The sequence below is a fragment of the Lissotriton vulgaris genome, unplaced genomic scaffold (assembly GCF_964263255.1).
Source record: "Lissotriton vulgaris unplaced genomic scaffold, aLisVul1.2 SCAFFOLD_417, whole genome shotgun sequence".
Classification (NCBI taxonomy): domain Eukaryota; kingdom Metazoa; phylum Chordata; class Amphibia; order Caudata; family Salamandridae; genus Lissotriton; species Lissotriton vulgaris.
Window position 1 is genome coordinate 20,452 of NW_028250820.1, and position 20,025 is coordinate 40,476.

Sequence of the window (20,025 nt, forward strand, 5' to 3'; positions counted from 1 at the left end):
TTCGGTCATTCCTTAATCCCCCTGTATTTTCCATGTTCTACTCTTCAGCACATCTCTCACCCTACCAACACATATCTCTCTCTACCTTTATCGCTGTCCCCTTTCATCCACATTCCCCCTTATACAGCACCCAAGGCACTTCCCTTGTGCCACTGTTTCTGTTTCTCATACATTCACCTTTTCTTTTTATTCTCCCCCCCCAGTATATTAGATTTCTCGCTGATTCTGTCCTTATTAGAAACACCTCTCACCTCCCTGCTGTAATCGCCAACTCTCATCTCTTCCCAGCCCTTAACTTTCCCTCACTGGTTCTACTCCTCTAACACCTACCTCTCCCCTGCCTCTCACCGTCGGCCTCATACCTGCTCTTGGTGTTCCTGCCATCTTACATCCTCCTCTCAGCACTCTCCCTCCCCACCACTTACATTTTCTCCTGATGGTTCTGCCTTTCTTCTATTCATGCGCTACCTTTTGCCTTTAATCATTCCTTCCAGCCTCATTTTTTTGCTGGTTTTCCCCCCTTTACATTAACTTCTCCTTTCTCCCCATTCCCAGCTTTTTCTTGCTGGTTCTGCCCCTCTTACACATCGCTCCTAAATGCTCTACTCTTCGTGTTCCATCACTCTCCCTCCTGAACGCTCCATTTGCTGGTTCTGCCCCTCTAACATCTGCCACTCCCCTCCATGCGCTGCTCTTCACCACTCTTCTCTTCTCAACCTCCTACCTTGTTTCAGCTGCTCTCTCCTTTACATCCACCTCTCCTCTTCCACCCTCCCACACTCTTAAATGCTCTTACATATAAACATGGATTCGGCCACTCTTAACATTTCCTTCTTTTGCATTCCATTAGAGGTGGGCAGGTCACTAAAAGCTTGAGCCACAGGCCTGACGCTGGCTTAGCTCAAGGTCCTCTTGAAACCTCCTAACACCAGCTGAAATGTCCTGGAAGGTGATGTACCCTAGTGACTATAGCTGTCCGCCATTTATCATGGGAGGCCAGACTTGAATCCGGGCCTCGGGTCAGCATCCTATAATCTGAGCAAATCTCCCTGTGACCAAAAAAATTTATAGGATAGTTTGTGTCTGCTGTGAAGCACTCTTATCTCAATGGACAAGGTTTGCCTTATATCAATTTGACAAAAAGACGATGTAGGCCCTGCCTGTCATACACGTTCTAGTCTCATCATTCAAGACAACAAGAGGGAGCATTACGCTCTAATGTAATAAAGAGATACCCATCTAGTGGCTAAATAGCAAAGCGAGAAACTGAAAAATCTAGAATCAATTTTGGCTTACATGCTTGACTAAATTGTGTGATCCTAGGCAAATAATTTAGTTCACTGTTACTCCATTTTGTTCACTGTCACACATTAGAGCGCTTTCAAATATGCACATTCAGGATGTGCGCTACACAGACACCTCTTGTGTTTGATGTAATAGACTATAATTTTGCTCCATGTGAATAAGAATCTAGCCCACTTATAAGGCGGATATGAACCATGAAGTGGCTCTTAGTTCATGAACACCATTATAATCAGGGCAGCAGCGGGAAGTTTCCTCAGTTCATTTTGAGTACTCTCACTTTTAATAAATACTTCTCAATGCAATGATATAATACAATGTACTAAGGTAAAAGGCTTCTGTGTGTTAAAAAAATTGTAATTTTTAATTCTGATGACACCCAGTGGCAGCTCCTCCACTAAGGCGGAACAGCATTGCCCCACTGCTTTTGAGCAGTGTAACTAAAGGAAAAATAAAAGTATTCTAACTTAAAGTTATTATCATTTTATTTGTTCCTGCTACTTTATGGCCGGAGTGATCGGGGCTGCTCTGATCTGCCCACTCCAAGTGAGCATAAATTCTTGGCCCATCCTCCCGGCCTGGCCAAATAGACATGCACACTTTGCATGTTCTCCACGTAAGCTGCATTACAGCCTATGAGGAAAACATAACCAGGCCTCCATTCCCTTGCTTAGTAACGAACCTTGGTGTTCAGACCAATCCCAGCGCTGCATTGCAGCGGTGTGATTGATCAGGGGAGCCTGGGTGCTTCCTGGTTCCTGATCCTGTTCCTGACTCAGAGTAGAGAGTGGAGAGACGCGGCGGCGATAAGGTAAGTTTTACTATTTTATTTTACATTCCTCCCCTGCCTGCCCGCCCCTGATCCCTGCCCGCCGCAACGGATGACACCTACAGGTTGCCCTGTTAATTTTTGGGACTCCAACCTCTACAAGTTATACCTGTCACCTCATTTCTCTCCCAGGCTCTTCCCTTCTCTCACTGATTCTGCCCATTATATACACTTCTCTTCCCCATCTCCCTTTGCTCCAGCCTCTTGTTTTTTTTGTCAATTCTACCCTCTCACGTTCAGATGTCCCGTCTCTGTGAACTCTACATCTATTATCCCTCACCCGACTCTTACCTTAGTTCTTGCGTTTGTCTTACTCCATGTATATACACCTCTCTCTGCATTACCCTCAGGTCCCTCCGTCCTCGACACCTTCATACTTACAAGTGGAGATGACCATCTCCCGACAGAAAAAAACAAGAGGAATGCTGGGACACTAATACTGCCCCTCCCCCCGGGAGTACATAAGCAGTACTTACCCAGCAGCCCTCCTGTACTTAACAAGCCCAGACAGGAAGGCCAGCCACCCGGGAGGGAGGGAGGGGCGTATGAAGGTGTTGAGGACTACGGGACCCGGAGTAATGAAGATTATCTGTAAGTATTAGGACATTACCCCCAGGTCCCTCTGTCCTCGACACCTTCATAGTTACAAGTGGAGAATACCAAATCAGAAAAAAGGACCCGGAGTAATGAAGATTACCGATAAGTAATAGGACATTATCTGCTCTTCTCCTTTTTACTTCAAACTCATGGAGGGTCATGGCTCTCTTCACTACCAAGGGCACTTCAAGTACTCATCTAATCACTGTTATCATGCAGATGCAGCAGTTAGACTTCTGAAGTCCTTTTAGCCCATGACTTCGGGAAGCATGGGAGGTGGTCCCCTTCCTTGGGGCTTGCATCACAGCGCTACACCACTGCTGCCCCCGTACCTTATAATACCGGAGTGTTTTAGAAGGTGGTGCACTGCTGCGGGCACTGCGGCTGTGAGTAGGTGCGGACTCTGGCCTTCTGCCCACACTGCCCATGCCTTGGTGTGGTAATTCTGCATGTAGGAAAACCTGAACCCGGTGAATCAGTATTTTGAGTGCTGTGTTACTGCAGGGCTCGTAATGAATCAACTATGTTGTTACTGTTCTCCTTCCATGCCCTTTCTGATCCAGAGTGTACTTCTGCCCTCTTATCCTTCTCATCCTAACATTTTTCCAACTGTAAATGCAGAGGTCCTATTAGAACAATGTGATGCATTCGCCATTGACATGGATATTGACTCTTCTACCCGCTTGCTTCCCAGTTTCTATGTCCGTATTCTGGAGAAGATGTTCTCAGCGACTATGGAGGAGTCATCAATGCTGCGCTATTCTATCTCCTTCCCCATGGTCTGCAGTCAGTTTGTGAACAACATCCACGAGATGTGCCCAGAGGAGGTCAGTGACATGATAATGTTGGCTGAAATAGGCTCTTGCCTGGGTGGTGGCCGGGGAGGTCCTTTCCTGAACCTCTTTCTCTCATGCAAGAATTATGGTTTGAGGTAGCATATTCGGTGTTCATGTGAGAAGCTTGTGGGAACCTTTCATCTACTTTAAGATTCAAATTAAATGTTATGATTTGATTTTTTAAGTTATTGCCTTGCCTCATGCACCAGTCCTTTATGCAGCCATGCTTATCTGTGAGTTCTTCCCTGTTAGGAATTCGACCCATCCTCACCAGGTGAGTTAGAGGGCTTTATGACACTCATTTCGACAAAAGTGGATAAGGGTTAAAAGGGTAGAATAGACACTGCAAATGAAATCCTTGGAGACACGTAAAGTATGATCTTATGCTTTCCACCAGTACAAAAGAAGGAACCCCTGCCCAGTATTTCCTTGCCAAACAATCCACACAAAAAACCCACTGATCGATGAATGACATAATAATTTGTGTCAGAAATCCAATATTCATCTTACATGTTGAGGGTTTCTGAATCCTAAAGAGGGAACTGGTCATCATCTCCACTGTGCAGTGCACTTCCTGCAGGCACATACAGGTGCCTTGGGGACTTTCTTCATAGAAGATAGGACTCTCCATTGCTCACAAGTAGAAGTGGGTCACCTAATTGTATTAATCAGGGAAAGATTACTATTTGAAATAAGGGTAGCAATAGTTTAATATGAATACACACCATGGTACTTTGACTTCAATCTGAGTGAGAATACAAAGATTCAATTCATGTGGAATGATAACATTGGGCGTTAAAAAGTATGTGTTCTGAAACTGTGCGTAGTTGTGGGAAAGTTTAGAGAGATTTTTTCGAAGCCTCAGTTCGCAGAATTTAGGAAATAAAAATGTGGCATTGCCTTATTCAGTTATTTTAAATGGCATCCTTGTTTTTCTCACAGTACCCTCACTTGAAAAACTGTGGACTTGGTCTATGCAATACTTTCCTAGAAGAAATCAGCAAGCAGACCTGCAACTGCCTCCTAGATATGTGTGCAGAGCAACGTAACCTCAGTGAACAGGTACTCATCCTTTTTGTAACTCATTACACATGGAATCCTGTGCAGCGCCATCAGTGAACCTGTAACCAAGCTCATCGGATCATACAACAAATGTTGTGTCATATCTCAGTGAATCTTTGCTCTCTGAGCCTGATCATACATGGTATCCTATGCGCCGATACCTGAATGCCAGAACTTATATTCTGTTCATTCAAACACACATGAATACGCTGCTAGACCCTCAAGGGAAAAGTGCTCATTCTTTCAATATAAGTTCTCCCAAGGGATGTTGTCCTCAACCCCAATAAACAGGCACTCCTGTATCAGATCATACATGGATTCCTGCCCCTCTACGTCATTGAGTAAATATTAATGTTCTATTGATCACACATGGCTTAATGTGTTTCACCACTGGAGAATATTTTTTCATTGGTGATGGATCAGGTTGCACTTAAATGAATGCGCTATGCTATCAGTGCACAGGTGTCAAATCTATAGGTATCATATCAAGCTTGGAACACTGTACCTTACCATCGGTGAACGGGTGGCATTAATTCTTGGAGCTATTTTACTGATCTCTCTGGGATCTCTTGGGTTGTGACTGGCTAAAATATTGACACCTTCACAAATGAAGTCACACCCACCAATCTGTGCTGCCCAGGGCTTTAAGGCCTCTGGAAGGCCACAGGGACATGTTGGCCCTATATCTCCAATCCTAAGGTTTCACCGCTTCTAGGGAGCCATAATAAAGTAGGATGCAATCCAGAGCCCAGGAAGCCGGCAATCAGAAATATCTTAAGATGATGATAGGGCTCAGTGATCCAGCATTTTGCATCATACTTGAAAGACCTATACCCTTGACTGGTTTCATCTCTAACCCCACAATAAACAACAGGAACCATCCCAAAACGCATTTTGTTATCATAACTGAGAATCCTGAGGTTGGGCGTGCTAGAAGCGTTTGAAGGGCTTTGGCCAAAATCGTTTTGAAGGAGCAATGTTGATACAACTTATTGCTCCCGGGAGGGTCAATGTCGGATCTGACTGCAAGCCAAGCTCATTAGCTAATGGTGTTTTACAGCTTTTTACGTGCTCTTTTCTGCTCTGAGAATAGGCTCTAGCATGCAAAGTGCAACAAGTTCACTGGAAGTGTTTCGTATGACTTTGGGCCATTTTTTAGCTATATTACTTTAAGAACTAGTAGCAAATGGTGCATTTTAAGGGACATTGACCTACTACAATGTCCAAAACCTGTTCGGATTTAAATATTTTTTTTCAAAAGTGGGAGTCTCCCATAAGGATCAAATTCTTTGCACATGATCATTTGAAAGAGCACCATGCATCAACATGTATAACTTATTAGGTCTCACAGCCAATATTGTTGAATTGCTATTTCTAGGTTATATGTAGCTAAAAATCTTGACCGCCATTGATGAAAGGTTGGAGGATTCGGATCCAGCCAGCTTAATGCCAAACATATCCTGAAAACCGCCATAGAGATAAAGATCAGTCCCTGTATTTTTTTTGGTCTGAGGTTTTCATCGATGCCGAGTATCATTTCGGCTATTGAGATTTCTATTCTTGTGTTCCAAATTCCGGACAGAAAATTTGAGATTTCACGTCTAATGAGTCTTAGTGAGTCACATGTAGCAAATATATGAATTATATCGGCTTCGTGTAATGCACATCTTGGACATTGAGTACCTTTACCGGTGCCCCATTTAGCTATTTTGTGTGGAGTGTAATATAGTTGAAAAAAAGTTTTATAATATTGTGCTTGTAGTTTTGGTGAGATTAGTATCGTTTGTGAAAGCTGATATGCCTGTTGGACTGAACCTTCGTTTATGTGTAATTTATTTTGCCAATTGCAGATATGTTTATCCAAATCGTCCTGTAATGAAGAAACTAGATTGTTATAAATTTCCCCCATTTTGACTGTGGTGTTCCGGGTAACTGTCTCAATTGCCTGGATTTTGTAAAACTCTGCATTACCAGCACCTTTTTTCATTCGAAAATCTCTAATTTGAAGGTATTTAAAAAAATCTCTATATTCTAGGCCAAACTCACACTTCAATTCTTCGAACGATTTGAAGCCAGTTGTCGAAAAAAAGGCCCCACATTGGGTAATCCTAAAGTTAGCCCATTTTTGCATATAGGAATCCGAAAATATTTCTGGTATATTGCTATTTTGACAGAGGCTAGTGTACAAGGAGTACCGTCCGATACCTAGAAGTTTACGTATATTTTTCCATGCATTTTAAATGCCTGCGAGCCTAGGATGAGTTCTTGGGGAGTTGGAACCCCACCTTCTTGTATCGGATGTCTATTTGGGGTCAATAAGGTTTTACAATACTTCAATAGTGTAGCCCACCAATAAATCTTGAGATTAGGGACAGAGAGGCCTCCTCTATCTCTTGGAAGCGAAATAAACTTGTAGGCTCTGCGTGATCTTTTATATCCCCAAATGAATCCAGAAAAAATGCTCTCTATTTCTCTAAAGATTTGCTGTTCGAAATTTAGGCAGATGGTTCTGAAAAGGTATAGAAATTTTGGTAAATAAACCATTTTGATAACGTTACATCTGCCAATTAGGGTGAGGTGTAAATTATGTAGTTTACTGAGATTTTTCTTGGTTTGTTTCAAAAGTGGGTCCATATTGATTTTTACTAATTGGTCTAGGTTGGAAGTGATGTTAACGCCCAGATATACGGCGTTTCCAGCTATTCTTTCATCTGTGTAATTAGTGTTTTTATTGATGATTATTTGGGTTTTTCCTTGATTTAATTTGTACCCAGAGATTTCTCCAAAGCTCTTAGCTGCTTCTTCCATCATTTTGATAGCTACACTGGGATTACTTGTGGTAATCGCGATGTCATCAGCGTATGCCAGAGTTTTGGTGTTTCCATTCCGAGTTATGATAGGTAATATGCTCTGATTGTTCTCCAGTTTGCGGATTAAGGGGTCGATAAATATCGCAAACAGTAGGGGAGAACACAGGCAGCCCTGTCTAGTCCCTCTGGTCACCTCGATCTTGCCCGAGATTCCGCCATTGATCATGACCACGGCTTCTGGGTTGTGATATAGACTACGAATGGCGGTTATAAATTGATCGCCAATCCCACTCTTTGACATAGCTATCCAGAGATATTGCCAGGAGACCCTATCGAATGCCTTTTCGGTGTCCAAAAGTATGAGCGCCATAGGGTCTCCTGCCACTTCTGCCACGTCAAAGAGTGTGATTACCCTTTATACAGGATCAGTCGTGGATCTGCCAGGCACGAAACCGTGTTGTCGGGCTGAGATTATCTTATGAATAATTGGGGACAATCGGGTAGCTAATAATTTAGAGTAGATTTTCGAGTCGGAATTAATTAATGTAATCGGGCGATAGGATCCCAGCTCAGTTGGATCATTGTTTTTCTTTTGGGAAAACAACGATTTTGGCCCGTGCCCATGAAATTGGTGGCTTCCCCCCCAGAAATACTTGGGTTATCAAATCAGTTAATATTCCTTTAAGCAGTTTGTGGAATTTGACGTAAAATTCCACAGGTATACCATCAATACCTGCTGCTTTCCCCGGGGACAGACTGTTCAAGGATAATAGGATTTCGATCCACTGAGGTTCAATAGCTAGATTCTCTTGATCCGTTTGGGGTAGTTGGACCATTGTAGCCTGATCTAGATATTCCCTGATTAGTTATTCATCCTTATTGGTTTCTTTATATAGATTTTGGTAATAAGTCCGAAATTCTGATCTAATCTCTTCTGGGTCATGTCTAAGAGAGTTATTCTGATCTCTGATCTCTTTGATTATGTTTGCAGTGTTTTGTTGCCTAGTGCGGATAGCTAGGTGGTGCCCAATTTGCTCACTTAATTCGTTTGCTTTCTCTTTAGCTGTTGTGGCTTTACAGATTGCTTTCTCTACGAATATTTCCGTTATTCTGTTTTTATCAATAGCTACTCTTTGTAATGCAGATTCTGGATTTAGACCCCCCCCCCAACTGTTTTATTAAGTCCTTCCTCCACTTCTATTAATTTCCCCTGTAATTCTGTTACCTTTCGTTTTGTCTCTTGATTGTTTCTAATAGAAAATCTGAGTGTTTCACCCCTGATTCCGGCTTTGAGTGTGTCCCATACCACTTCTAATGGTGCGCTACCCAGGTTGTCTTCCAGAAATTCTGGTATCCACTTCTCCATGAGTAAACAGTATTTTTCATTTAATAGTAGAGCCCTTTCAAATGTCCAGTTATTTTGTTCTTGTTGGATTTTGCCAACATCAATATTCAGAATTAGTGGGTTGTGGTCTGATAGGACCCTGGGTAGTTTATCTATGTGACACTTAGTTAAAATGACATGGGAGACCAGTATGTAATCTAGTCTAGCGAATGTTGAATGGGGATGGGAGAAGAACATATACCCAGAGTTTTTGGGGTGGTTATATTGCCAACAGTAGGTTAACCCCTGTACATTACATAACTCTTCGAACGCTCTAAAAACCTTGGGTTTTCTGCCCTGGTATTTACTGTTGGGTCCGGAGGAGCCTCCTGAGGGAAGATTTAGGTTAAAATCCCCACATATTACAATTGGCTGTGGCCAGTGTGTTAGTTCATTAGTGATAAACTCTAGTAGGTCTGGATCGTCTGTGACGCTTCCATAAATGGCGCAGATGGTTATTCTCTTTCCAAGATCGTAAATACATTCCGTTATCGCCCATCTCCCAAATTTATCGGCTGCGTATCGCGAAAACTGGAGCCCTCTATGTATTGCCAAGATAGCTACCCCACAGGTCTTAGTTGCTTGTGTTGTAGCTATAATCAGTTTATAGCCTAGTGTTTGTAGTAGATGATGTTGCGACCCTTCCACGTGAGTCTCTTGGAGACAAATGATGCTAGCCCCGGTTGATCTTAGACCTAATGCAACTTTTTGTCTTTTTAGTAGGTCATTCATTCCACAGATATTAATGGAAAGTATTTTTAGATTGGCCATGTGTGTTTCTTTGTTTTTTCCTTCCTTTTGCGCTGTGTATGCTTGAGTGTTACTATAGTGTTACTCCTGTTTGTGATTAGGACTATTTTATTTCCTATGTGCCGGATTGTCCATCATCCCCAGCTCCCCCCCTCCTCTCCCTCTCCTCCCCTCCCTCCCCTGACTTGCCTGGAGCCCCCCTACCCCCCTCCCCCCACCAACAATTGAGGCGTCCTGGGTCATCGGACACCCAGGTGTGGGCGTCTGAATGAACGGTGCACTTCAACTCGCTCGACGTCCTGACCATATATAGATGTGAGTGAAGGGAACAGGGTAAATATAAACATTTTTTTAACGGTGTAAGGCATTACCATTTCCCCATCCCACCTCCCTGCCCCCTTTCAGTATGAGCCCCTTAGTCCCTTGAATGTCTATAAAAAAAAAGTCACTTTCGATTTCAGTTGGTCTACGACTCATTCTGTTACATTTTGCTATTTGTTACTGTTTACTCGTGCTTGTGTCTTAGGCTTGGAGATTTCTTTTAAGTAAGCTTCCGCTTGAATTTCACTGTGAAGTTTTTAGTAGATCCCTTGTAAATTATTTTTAATCGGGCTGGGTTTTGTAAAAACACTATAGCTCCGATTTGCTCGAATGGAGTGAAGAGTTGCCGCATACTCCACCGACGTTCCACCGTAGCAGGTGCGAGATCTGGACGAACAAAAAACGTAAATCCTTTGTATTCTCTTTTGTTTGTTGGCCTGGCAATGTCATAAATAGCTTCCCGGAGAAGAAAGTTCCCAAAATAGACCAGCATAGCCCTTGGGTATTGATTTATCTGCTGAGTATGTTTGGGAGGTACTAAGGGGAAGCAATGAGCGTGTTGGATTTCTCTGTAAATTTCCCAGGAGCGAAGTTCTGGGAGGGCAGATTTCAAAAGGTTGGATATGAAGCCCTTTGGGTCGTTGCCCTCTGCACCTTCTGGGATTCCGAGAAAGCGCAGATTGTTCCTTCTGCTGCGATTTTCTAAGTCTTCGACTTTGAGCATTAGGTCCTTTATGATATCCGTCTGTTCTTTTCCCTGGGTTTGAAGAGTGGAGATATCGGACTCAAGGTTTTCTGTGCGTGTTTCCATTGAAGCCATTCTGTCTGCGATCTCTGAGCAGGTGTTGCCCACTTTTTGAATCGTGCCTTGCAATTTTTTTATGCCTGCATGGTTCCTTTGACTGTCCGTTTTTATGTCTGTGTGGAAGTTCCTGATGGAATTGAGTACTTCGCTCAATGATGGTTCTGTAAGCTTTCCCGGGCTGCTACTATCGCCAGGTGGGTTTTTGGCGTCACTGTTGCTACTCCCTTTGGTGTATTGATTACCTCCTGTTGTTTTTGGGGTTGAGCTGTTCTTTTAATATTTAGTTCTTGCTTTTACTCGCTCCGAATTGCTCCCTGGATCGGTGGTTCGATCATATGTTGGTTTGTGTGTTTTTTTTGGCCTTGTCCTTTTTTTCTCCTCTCTTTTTTTTGGGGTTGTTCCTTGACCAGATTCATTTACTACCATTGTGCCTGAGAGGTCAGACACCTCCAAGGTTGTAACATCTGGTTTTTGGTCGTCACTACTTTCGCTTATCTCGCTTGACTCGCTGGTGACCGATACTCCTGTTTCATAAATGTCTGAGTCTGTTTCCTCAGGATAATCTTCGTTCTCTGATCGTGGTGTTCTCCCCGTGGAGTGTAGTTGTGCCATGAAAGAAAGATGGTCGTGGAACTGGTCCTGGTCCTGGTCCTGAGTATCCTTTGCATGCAGACTTCTTGGTGTATTTTGATCGATTATAATTCTATCTGTGTTGGCACTGTCTTTTCCCAGGGCTGCGTCCATGGGCTGCTTATCTTAAGCCTGATCTAAACTTGCTTTTATCCCAATGAAGGGTTGCTCATTACCCGTACCTGTGCCTGTGCTTGTACTCATACTTGTATTGGTCGCATATGTGAAGTCGCTTCGCTTTATTTGGTCATCTGTGGTTACCTGTTGTTGTTTCCTGTGCTTGTCCAAGTCGCTAGACCCTTCCTTGGGGAGCAGGCAAAAGATGTTGGAGATCTTTGGCTGAGCATCTGTAGATTGATCAGTGGTTTTAGCCGCTGCCTTCAGATTTTTGATGGTTTGTAGCCTTTTAGCTTTTTTGGCCGCTACCTCCGATTTGTCGTGGTGGTTGTCATTGATAGCATTGCGCTTCGCTTGAAAATTTGCCTTATCTTTCCTTTTCATTTTCCCTTTATCTTTATCGTTCTCCAATTCGGCGTTTTTATCAGTGTTTTTATTTTTATTTTTGTGTCTCTCCTTATCAGTATCAGTATTATCTTCTTTGCCTTCTTTAGCCTTGGACCCTCTGGTTTCTGGCCTTCTCTGCATGTTTTTTGTTTCCTGTGAAATATGAAGAATTTGTTGATTTAAGGTACTGCCATTATCCTGCAATTCGAGTGTGTCTTTGGTTGCTGGAGTCTCACCTTGGGTCTTTTGGGTTTCTGAGATTTCTGGAATTTCTTGTGTTTCTTCCAGAATGTTTTTTGGATCCATTTTTTGCACCCCGGGTGACCCCTCCAGTGTCTGGGCTGGTGTCTTAGCTGGTTTTAGGTTACTGCTAGTTTTTGTGAACGTCATTATTGTATATTGAACAGATATGGTCGGCTCCTCTATCTCACTTTCCCTTATGGTAGACCTTGCTGTTATCTGGTCTTTTTTGATATATCGCGGATACCAGCTTCTGGCAGTCTTAAGCACAAGTAGTTGTTGCTCTTGTATTTCCTTTTGTTATTACTCAACAGCTGTTGTTGTTGTTCGGCTCTAGTATTTACACTTTAGGCACTCGGATTTAATTCCCCTGTTCACTGTTTACTGCGTTGTCCACAGTCTTGTTTGTCTGCTTCCCCACACTTGCTTGCTCTCTGTTAGTTTTTTTTTTTTTTTTTTTTTCTTAAGTGTGTTTTTGAAAAAGGGTTGTCAGACTGTTCATGGTTAGAGCTTGATTGCTAAATTCAACAATAGTGCCATCTCCACACAGATGGAACTATTGTTGCAAAGTCGATGGCCCTATTATGTAAAGTTGAGCCCATATTACACAGTCGATGGCAATCTCATGTCAATCAAATGTGATCATACCCTCCACACTTTCTTGGAAAGCATCTTCAGGCAGAACAATCCAGTCCATGGATGTACAAGCTCGATCAGGTCTGACTTCGACAACCAACCTAATCTGGCTATATTAAGTCTACATCTAAAGCTGAGCCTCTTCTAGAAGACACTCTGTGCCTCCAAGGAAAGGACAGGGACCCCCGTTACTCCCTGTGAGAACTAGACCTCCTAGGTTTCAGCCATCCTCCTTTCTGGCTATCAATGACGTTACACCAGAGGTCTCCTCACTTACTGACGGACTTTGCAACAGTGTGGGAGAACATCTGGAAAGATGGGGCTTCTTACTAGGCCTGGGCAGTAAATTCCGTTCCGCTCGTGGAATTTGGGAAATTTCCTGTTTCACAGAGAACGCGGAATTGCCACATTTTTGCTTGTTCGCGCTTTCAAAAAGAGTGTTAGTGAGATAACAGGATTCGCGAACAGGAAAAAAGCATCGCGAACGGGCGGAACAAGCAATTCTGCGTGTTTGCGGAACTTTTGCGTGCTCGTGGAGATTTTTTGCCATTTTGTGGAGCTTTGCGTAGCTCCACTACGCAAATTCCGCCCACCCCTACTTCCTACATCAGAAGGCTAGCATTGTGGGCTGGAATACATGAATAAACAGTGTGGTAACCCGCTGATGAGCAGTAATACTTCTCTAAGAACCTTCCTGAGGTGAGCAAGAGAGAGTTCCTTGACTGCTACTTATCCAAGTGTACTTTGAAGAGAACTGTGCAGTTTGAAACGATTGCCTAATTTGCTGATAGATAGGGATTACTTAGAAATCAGACAGATTTTCAAACACGCCATTGCCTCTGAAATGGCAATAGGGGTATGGTTTGGACATTCAGCTGCCTAAAATGTAACAGTACTTCAATTGGTGAAGGGAGACACCCAAACCACTGCCTCTATTCAGAGTGGTGACCCTTACAGGTCGCTCCACCTACCGCACGGCCCCCGTGTGCTGGCCTCCACCGCTGTTCCTGCTTGCTGCCGCCGCTGATTGCCTCCAGGGACCCCGCCCTCAGGCCTTCCCCCTCACCGCCTCCTCCGTGCTCCCCTGCGGCCCTGCCCCTTCCTCTGCTCCGATCCCCATTCACCGCCCCGCTCCCGCCTCCCAGCTGCTCCTCCCTCGCTCTGCCCCCCACTCTCCATTTATGGCAGAGTCCGCGCGTGCGCACAGCGTCCACGCGCATCGGGCGCGCCGATTGTGCGCCAAAGGCGCGCCAAAGGCAAGCCCGTCTGCGCCCGTCTGCGCCTGGCCCGCGCCCAGCGCCAGACCCTCTGCCCCCGAGGACACCAGCCCACCTGCCGGACCTACAACTACGCCACCCTCATCGCACTCAACACCGGCCGAATCCCCGGCTGCCACCGAGCCACCCCAGGACGCACCCACGGACCCTTCACCTGCCAAGCCTGCAAGTTCTCCTGCATCCGGAACTGCACCGCACCCACCGAGAAGAGCACCGGCCGCATCCACCTGAAGTGCATCCTGCTCAACACCCGCTCCGTCCACAGACACGCTGTGGAACTCTGGAAGCTCCTCAACACCACATCTCCAGACGTCGCCTTTCTCACAGAAACCTGGATGAACGCCTCCTCAGCACCCGACATCGCCATCGCCATCCCGGACGGTTACAAGATCACCCGGAAGGACCGCGTCAACCAGACTGGAGGAGGCATCACCATCGTCCACAAGAACACATCCGCATCATGACCAACTCCGACGACACCCTCACAGCTGCCGAACACCTGCACTTCCAGATCCACACCGACCCCAAGACCACCCTCAGAGGCACCCTCATCTACAGACCCCCGGGACCACGCACACAATTCAGCGAAGACTTCGCCGACTTCATCAGCCCGCACGCCCTCCCCTCCACTGACTATATCCTGCTCGGGGACCTCAACTTCCACCTGGAGAATAACAACGACCGCAACACCACCACCCTGCTCGACAACCTCTCCAACCTCGGACTCAAGCAACTGGTGACCACCCCCACCCACTACGCCGGCCACACGCTCGACCCCGTCTTCTCCTCCAGCAAGATCATCTCCTTCAGCCACACCACTGGACTCCACTGGACGGACCACAGCTGCGTCGACTTCAGCTTCAGAAGGACCACGCTCCACCACCACCAACAACAGGGTCCCCGCAGAAGCTGGAACAAGATCACAGCCGACCAGCTCGCCGCATCCCTGAGCCAGAACCCTCCCACCAGCTCAGCGAACCCCAACCAAGCCGCCAACAACCTCACGAGGTGGATCAGCAACTGCGCAGACAACCTCGCTCCACTGGAGACCCCTCCCAGCAGACCCGGCAACAAGAAGGCATCCCGGTTCACCGACGAACTCAAGAGCTCCAAGAAGATCTGCCGAGCCCTCGAGAAAGCCTGGCGCAGAGACCCGACACCAGACAACATGACCACCCTCAAGCTCGCCACTCGAAAACACCACCAACTGATCCACGCCACCAAGAAAACCGCATTCAAGGAACGACTGGACAACAATGCCCACAAAAGCAAGGAACTCTTCAGCATCATCAAAGAGTTCTCCAACCCCAGCGCCGGAAACAACGACATCACCCCATCGCAAGACCTCTGCAACTCGCTCGCCTCATACTTCCACAGCAAGATCGCAGACATTCATAACAGCTTCAGCACACAGCCGACAATGGGGAAACAGCAGCCCTAATCCTCTTGGACCTCTCCGTGGCGTTTGGCAGCGCCTCAACAACATCGGAATCCAGGAGAAGGCACTGGAATGGATCATCTCCTTCCTCGCCGGAAGGACACAGAGAGTCCGCCTCCCCCCGTTCAGATCAGAAGCCACCGAAGTCATCTGCGGCGTACCACAAGGATCTTCACTCAGCCCCACACTGTTCAACATCTACATGAGCCCCCTCGGGGCCATCGCACGCCAACACAACCTCAACATCATCTCCTACGCTGACAACACCCAGCTGATCCTCTCCCTCACCAACGACCCCGCCACCGCCAGAACCAACCTACACGAAGGGATGAAAGACGTAGCCGAGTGGATGATGAACAGCTGCCTGAAACTGAACTCAGATAAGACGGAAGCCCTCATCCTGGGATCATCGCCCTCCACCTGGGACGACTCCTGGTGGCCCCCTGCCCTGGGCAGCGCACCCAAACCAACAGACCACGCACGCAACTTGGGCTTCATCCTGGACTCCTCCCTCTCCATGACCAGACAAGTCAACGCCGTCTTCTTGTCATGCTACAACATGCTACGCATGCTACGTAAGATCTTCCGGTGGATCCCCACCGAAACCAGGAAGACGGTCACCCAGGCCCTCGTCACCAGAGGACTGGACTACGGCAACTCCCTCTACGCCGGAACCACCGCAAACTCCAGAAAAAGACTCCAGCGCATTCAGAACGCCTCAGCACGACTCATCCTGGACATCCCCCGACACAGCCACATCTCCGCACACCTGAGAAACCTGCACTGGCTCCCCGTCAACAAGAGAATCACGTTCCGTCTCCTCACCCACGCACACAAAGCTCTCCACAACCAAGGCCCAAGATACCTCAATGACCGCCTGAACTTCTACACTCCCACCCGCCAGCTTCGATCGACCAGCCACGCCCTCGCCGCCGTCCCTCCCATCTGAAGAGCTACAACAGGAGGAAGATCCTTCTCCTACCTGGCCGCCAAGACGTGGAACTCCCTCCCCACCCACCTCTGCCTGACCCAAGACCACCTCACCTTCAGGAAGCAACTCAAGACCTGGCTGTTCGAGCAGTAGCGGACCCCCCTACCCCAAGCGCCTTGAGACCCTCCGGGTGAGTAGCGCGCTATACAAATGCTTTGATTGATTGATTGATTGATAGTATTATGAAGGGTGATGCTTTTTAAAATGCGAGTTATAACTTTGCAAATAAATGACAAGGTTATCAAACCAAAAATTCAAACTCCTCACCACACTAGCAAGGTTATCAAACCAAAAATTCAAACTCCTTACCACACTATCTCCTTCATGCCTTCTGAAGGTATGTATTCAGGTCTATCACAGCCATGCAGGACCCGAATAATTCCGTAACTTCGGAATACGAGCATGTGATGCTTGTCAATGAAGAGGCTGTGCATGGAAATATATCATAAGCAGGAATCTGTTCATCTACCTACCTACATACCTACCTATATCTATCTATCTATCTATCTATCTATCTATCTATCTATCTATCTATCTATCTATCTATCTATCTATCTATCTATCTATCTATCTATCTATCTATCTATCTATCTATCTATCTATCTATCTATCTATCTATCTATCTATCTATCTATCTATCTATCTATCTATCTATCTATCTATCTATCTATCTATCTATCTATCTATCTATCTGTCTGTCTGTCTGTCTGTCTGTCTGTCTGTCTGTCTGTCTGTCTGTCTATCTCTTTGCCTGTCTTTCTGTCTCTCTATCAAGATTTGAAGCCATAAAAAAAGAAAAACAGGACCGAGAATGAAAAAGAATATAATTTTAAAACATAAAAGTGCAAAAAATGATTCAAGACTTCATCATTCTTGCAGTCTATGAGAGCTGGAAGAATATGAATGTTAGGGAAATGTTGAATCATAGCATCTCCAAAAGCGTGGAGCAGTGACGCCTGATGCGATGCTTTGTTGGATTAAAGTGGTAAATCTATCACCTTAAGATGCCTTCGCTTAGAGTGGCTCTTGCTCCCCTGTAGCAGAGGTCTCCAGCGTAGGTCCAGAGAGCTAAATCCATGTAAGATGTTCAGGATGTCCACATCAAATAGATACATACACACAACAAAACGAAATGTCGCTCAGTTACATAGTAGATATCCTAACATTCTGGCTGGGCTCTGGTCCACTTGGCTCATGCTGGACACTCCAGTATTAGCGGTGGTGCTTGCTTTCCATGGAAGCATCCCTGTTCAACTTCAAACAGACACAGAAATGTCAGTGAGTAGGCACCCATATGTCTTCTACTTCACTATCCAATTCCATCCTTTTCTTTATCTGCATCTTGTAGCATCTCAGTTCAGGGTAGTATACAGGATTCTTCCACAGACCTATGCAAGTCTTTGAGGAAATCTTTGACACGTTGTTATGATAAACAGAGCCAAGATGGGATTCTGGGTTGGAGATGCAGATGTGTTACTCAAATGTCCTAATATGCCCCACAATCTCCTGCTGTTGTTGCAATTCTGTGGAAAGGACCGCACATGACCTGTCTCTTCCCATATACCTGACCCGATGAGTTAGCTTTCTTTACCTCAGTACGAGCTGGATCCAGGGTCTAATGTAAATTCGTACTCTCTTGGGGAGAAGCATACCTATTAATGGTGCCTGCCATATTTGTACCCAGGGGCTTCAACTGACCATTAATGGGCATTTATAGCCCGGTTGTACAAGGAATTGTTAACTGTAAGGTCCAACTAAATCTCCGTAATATCACAGACACCAAGAATAAAAAAATCCTATGGGTTTGCTGGTAAAAAGAATGAAGGTTTCAAAACACCAGACTCGCTTTCAGAGGCATATTTTAAAAAACCGGCCAACAAATTAGATGTGTTATAAATCTTAAATGTAAACCCAGGGATCCCCCTCGAACACCGAAAGAGAGTCACTCACGCACTGGTCACCAGCAGACTCGACTACGGCAACGCACTCTACGCCGGAATAAACAAAAACCTCATCCGCAAGCTACTGTCAGAAGCAGTACCTGAATTGTCCAGATTTCCGTGGGAGCGAGTGGCCAAGTCTTCTTCGATGCTAATTTCCAAATTCCCAAACACCCCTGCACCCGTATTGCTCCAAGCCCAGGAATGAAAGGGAAAGGGGAAGTGGATAACAAACAACAAAGAGAGGCTTCCACACTGGTGTCTTCGTCACTACCTCAGGATGAGTAGCGGGGGAACACCTGCAAAAGTTAACAGAACATTACTACCGTTCGAACCCCTTGGAGAACAACCACTCTCACTCACTCACTCAACTCGCTTCTCTCATACCTGGTTTATGTGTGGAAATTGCCTCTCTCTTGCAGAGTCCAATAAGGTTTATATGAAAGGTTGAGGACTCGTAGTTGCTTGTGTTGAGTGCCGAAAGGTATTGTTGAGTTGGATAGAGGTGGTAGACAACAGTATTACCATATGCATATAATATATACTCTCATTTACTTGTTGAATCTCAGGAGCTGACTGAAAACTCAAAGTCTATACTGTAGCTCTGAATTGGACATCGACATTAGCAGTTCTGATCGGAAATCAGGCTTCACTTCAGACAAGGAAAACTCTGACGTTGAAGATAACCAAAGGGCACAGGACAAGGATAGCGCCACCAAAAGTCTCAAAGAATTGAATATTCTTACCGCGTGATTCTGAGGAACTGCGGAAGAATTACTTGCCCATTGAGATAGCACTCTGGAATAGACCGCTGACAAGGACAAGGTCTGTACCGTCAAACACTGGAACGCGGTGACTCGGCGATAGCTCCGGAATGCAGGAATTCGACAGGAATGGAACGAAAACACGCTCCCAAGTTCCGAAATAAAGTCTCTGTGAATACTGACTGGGAAAAGGGCAAAACTGGGACAATACGCGGTGATTTGACGGGAGCCAAAATCAGGGCGTCGAACTGCTTGAATAGAACAGTTGAAGTGCGCCACATAGAACGCGCGGGATAAGGAAATGGCGGACTGATAGGAAAGACTAGAACGCTAACCGTATCAAATGGTGGCACAATCTCGAGGCGTACTAAGCCTCAATCTGACAGTGGTCATGAACTAATTTCTGGATGGAGCCCCAGAGTGGAAATGGTTGCCAAGCTGGAAATCTTCTCTTAGCCGCAGGGACAGACAGAGGTCTCTTAATGGAGCCCGGCATGGTCCTGACAGCTACAGAACATCCAGAACGCCGCCGCAAGACTGGTCCTCAACCTGCCAAAACACTGCCACATCTCCCAGCACCTGTGCACACTCCACTGGCTCCCCGTCAAGGCGAGAATCACCTTTAAGATGCTCACCCACGCACACAAGGCCCTCCACGGCACCGGACCAGCATACCTGAACAGCCGGCTCAAATTCCACGCACCCCAAAGGACCCTAAGATCAGCCCAGCTCTCCTACGCCGAGGTCCCCCGCACCAGAAAGACCAGATCGGGAGGCCGCTCCTTCTCCTTCCTCGCGGCCAAAGCATGGAACGCCCTTCCGCTCCACCTCAGACAGACAACATCGCTCCCCATCTTCGCAAGAAACCTCAAAACCTGGCTCTTCGACAGACCCCCTCCTTGATGGAAT

At 45.9% G+C, this 20,025-nt stretch overlaps 1 protein-coding gene across 1 annotated transcript in view; it reads left to right on the top strand.

Annotated features, from left to right (window-relative positions):
• Positions 1–3,427: 3,427 nt before the first annotated feature.
• LOC147663105 (nck-associated protein 1-like) overlaps positions 3,428–20,025 on the top strand; it is a 1,078,872-nt gene continuing 1,062,274 nt past the window's right edge. Inside the window, exons 1-2 of the mRNA XM_086950676.1 lie at positions 3,428–3,555; positions 4,507–4,626. Of these exons, the coding sequence (XP_086806802.1) occupies positions 3,448–3,555; positions 4,507–4,626 (228 nt within the window). The 5' untranslated portion in view covers positions 3,428–3,447. The remainder of the gene's footprint in view (positions 3,556–4,506; positions 4,627–20,025) is intronic.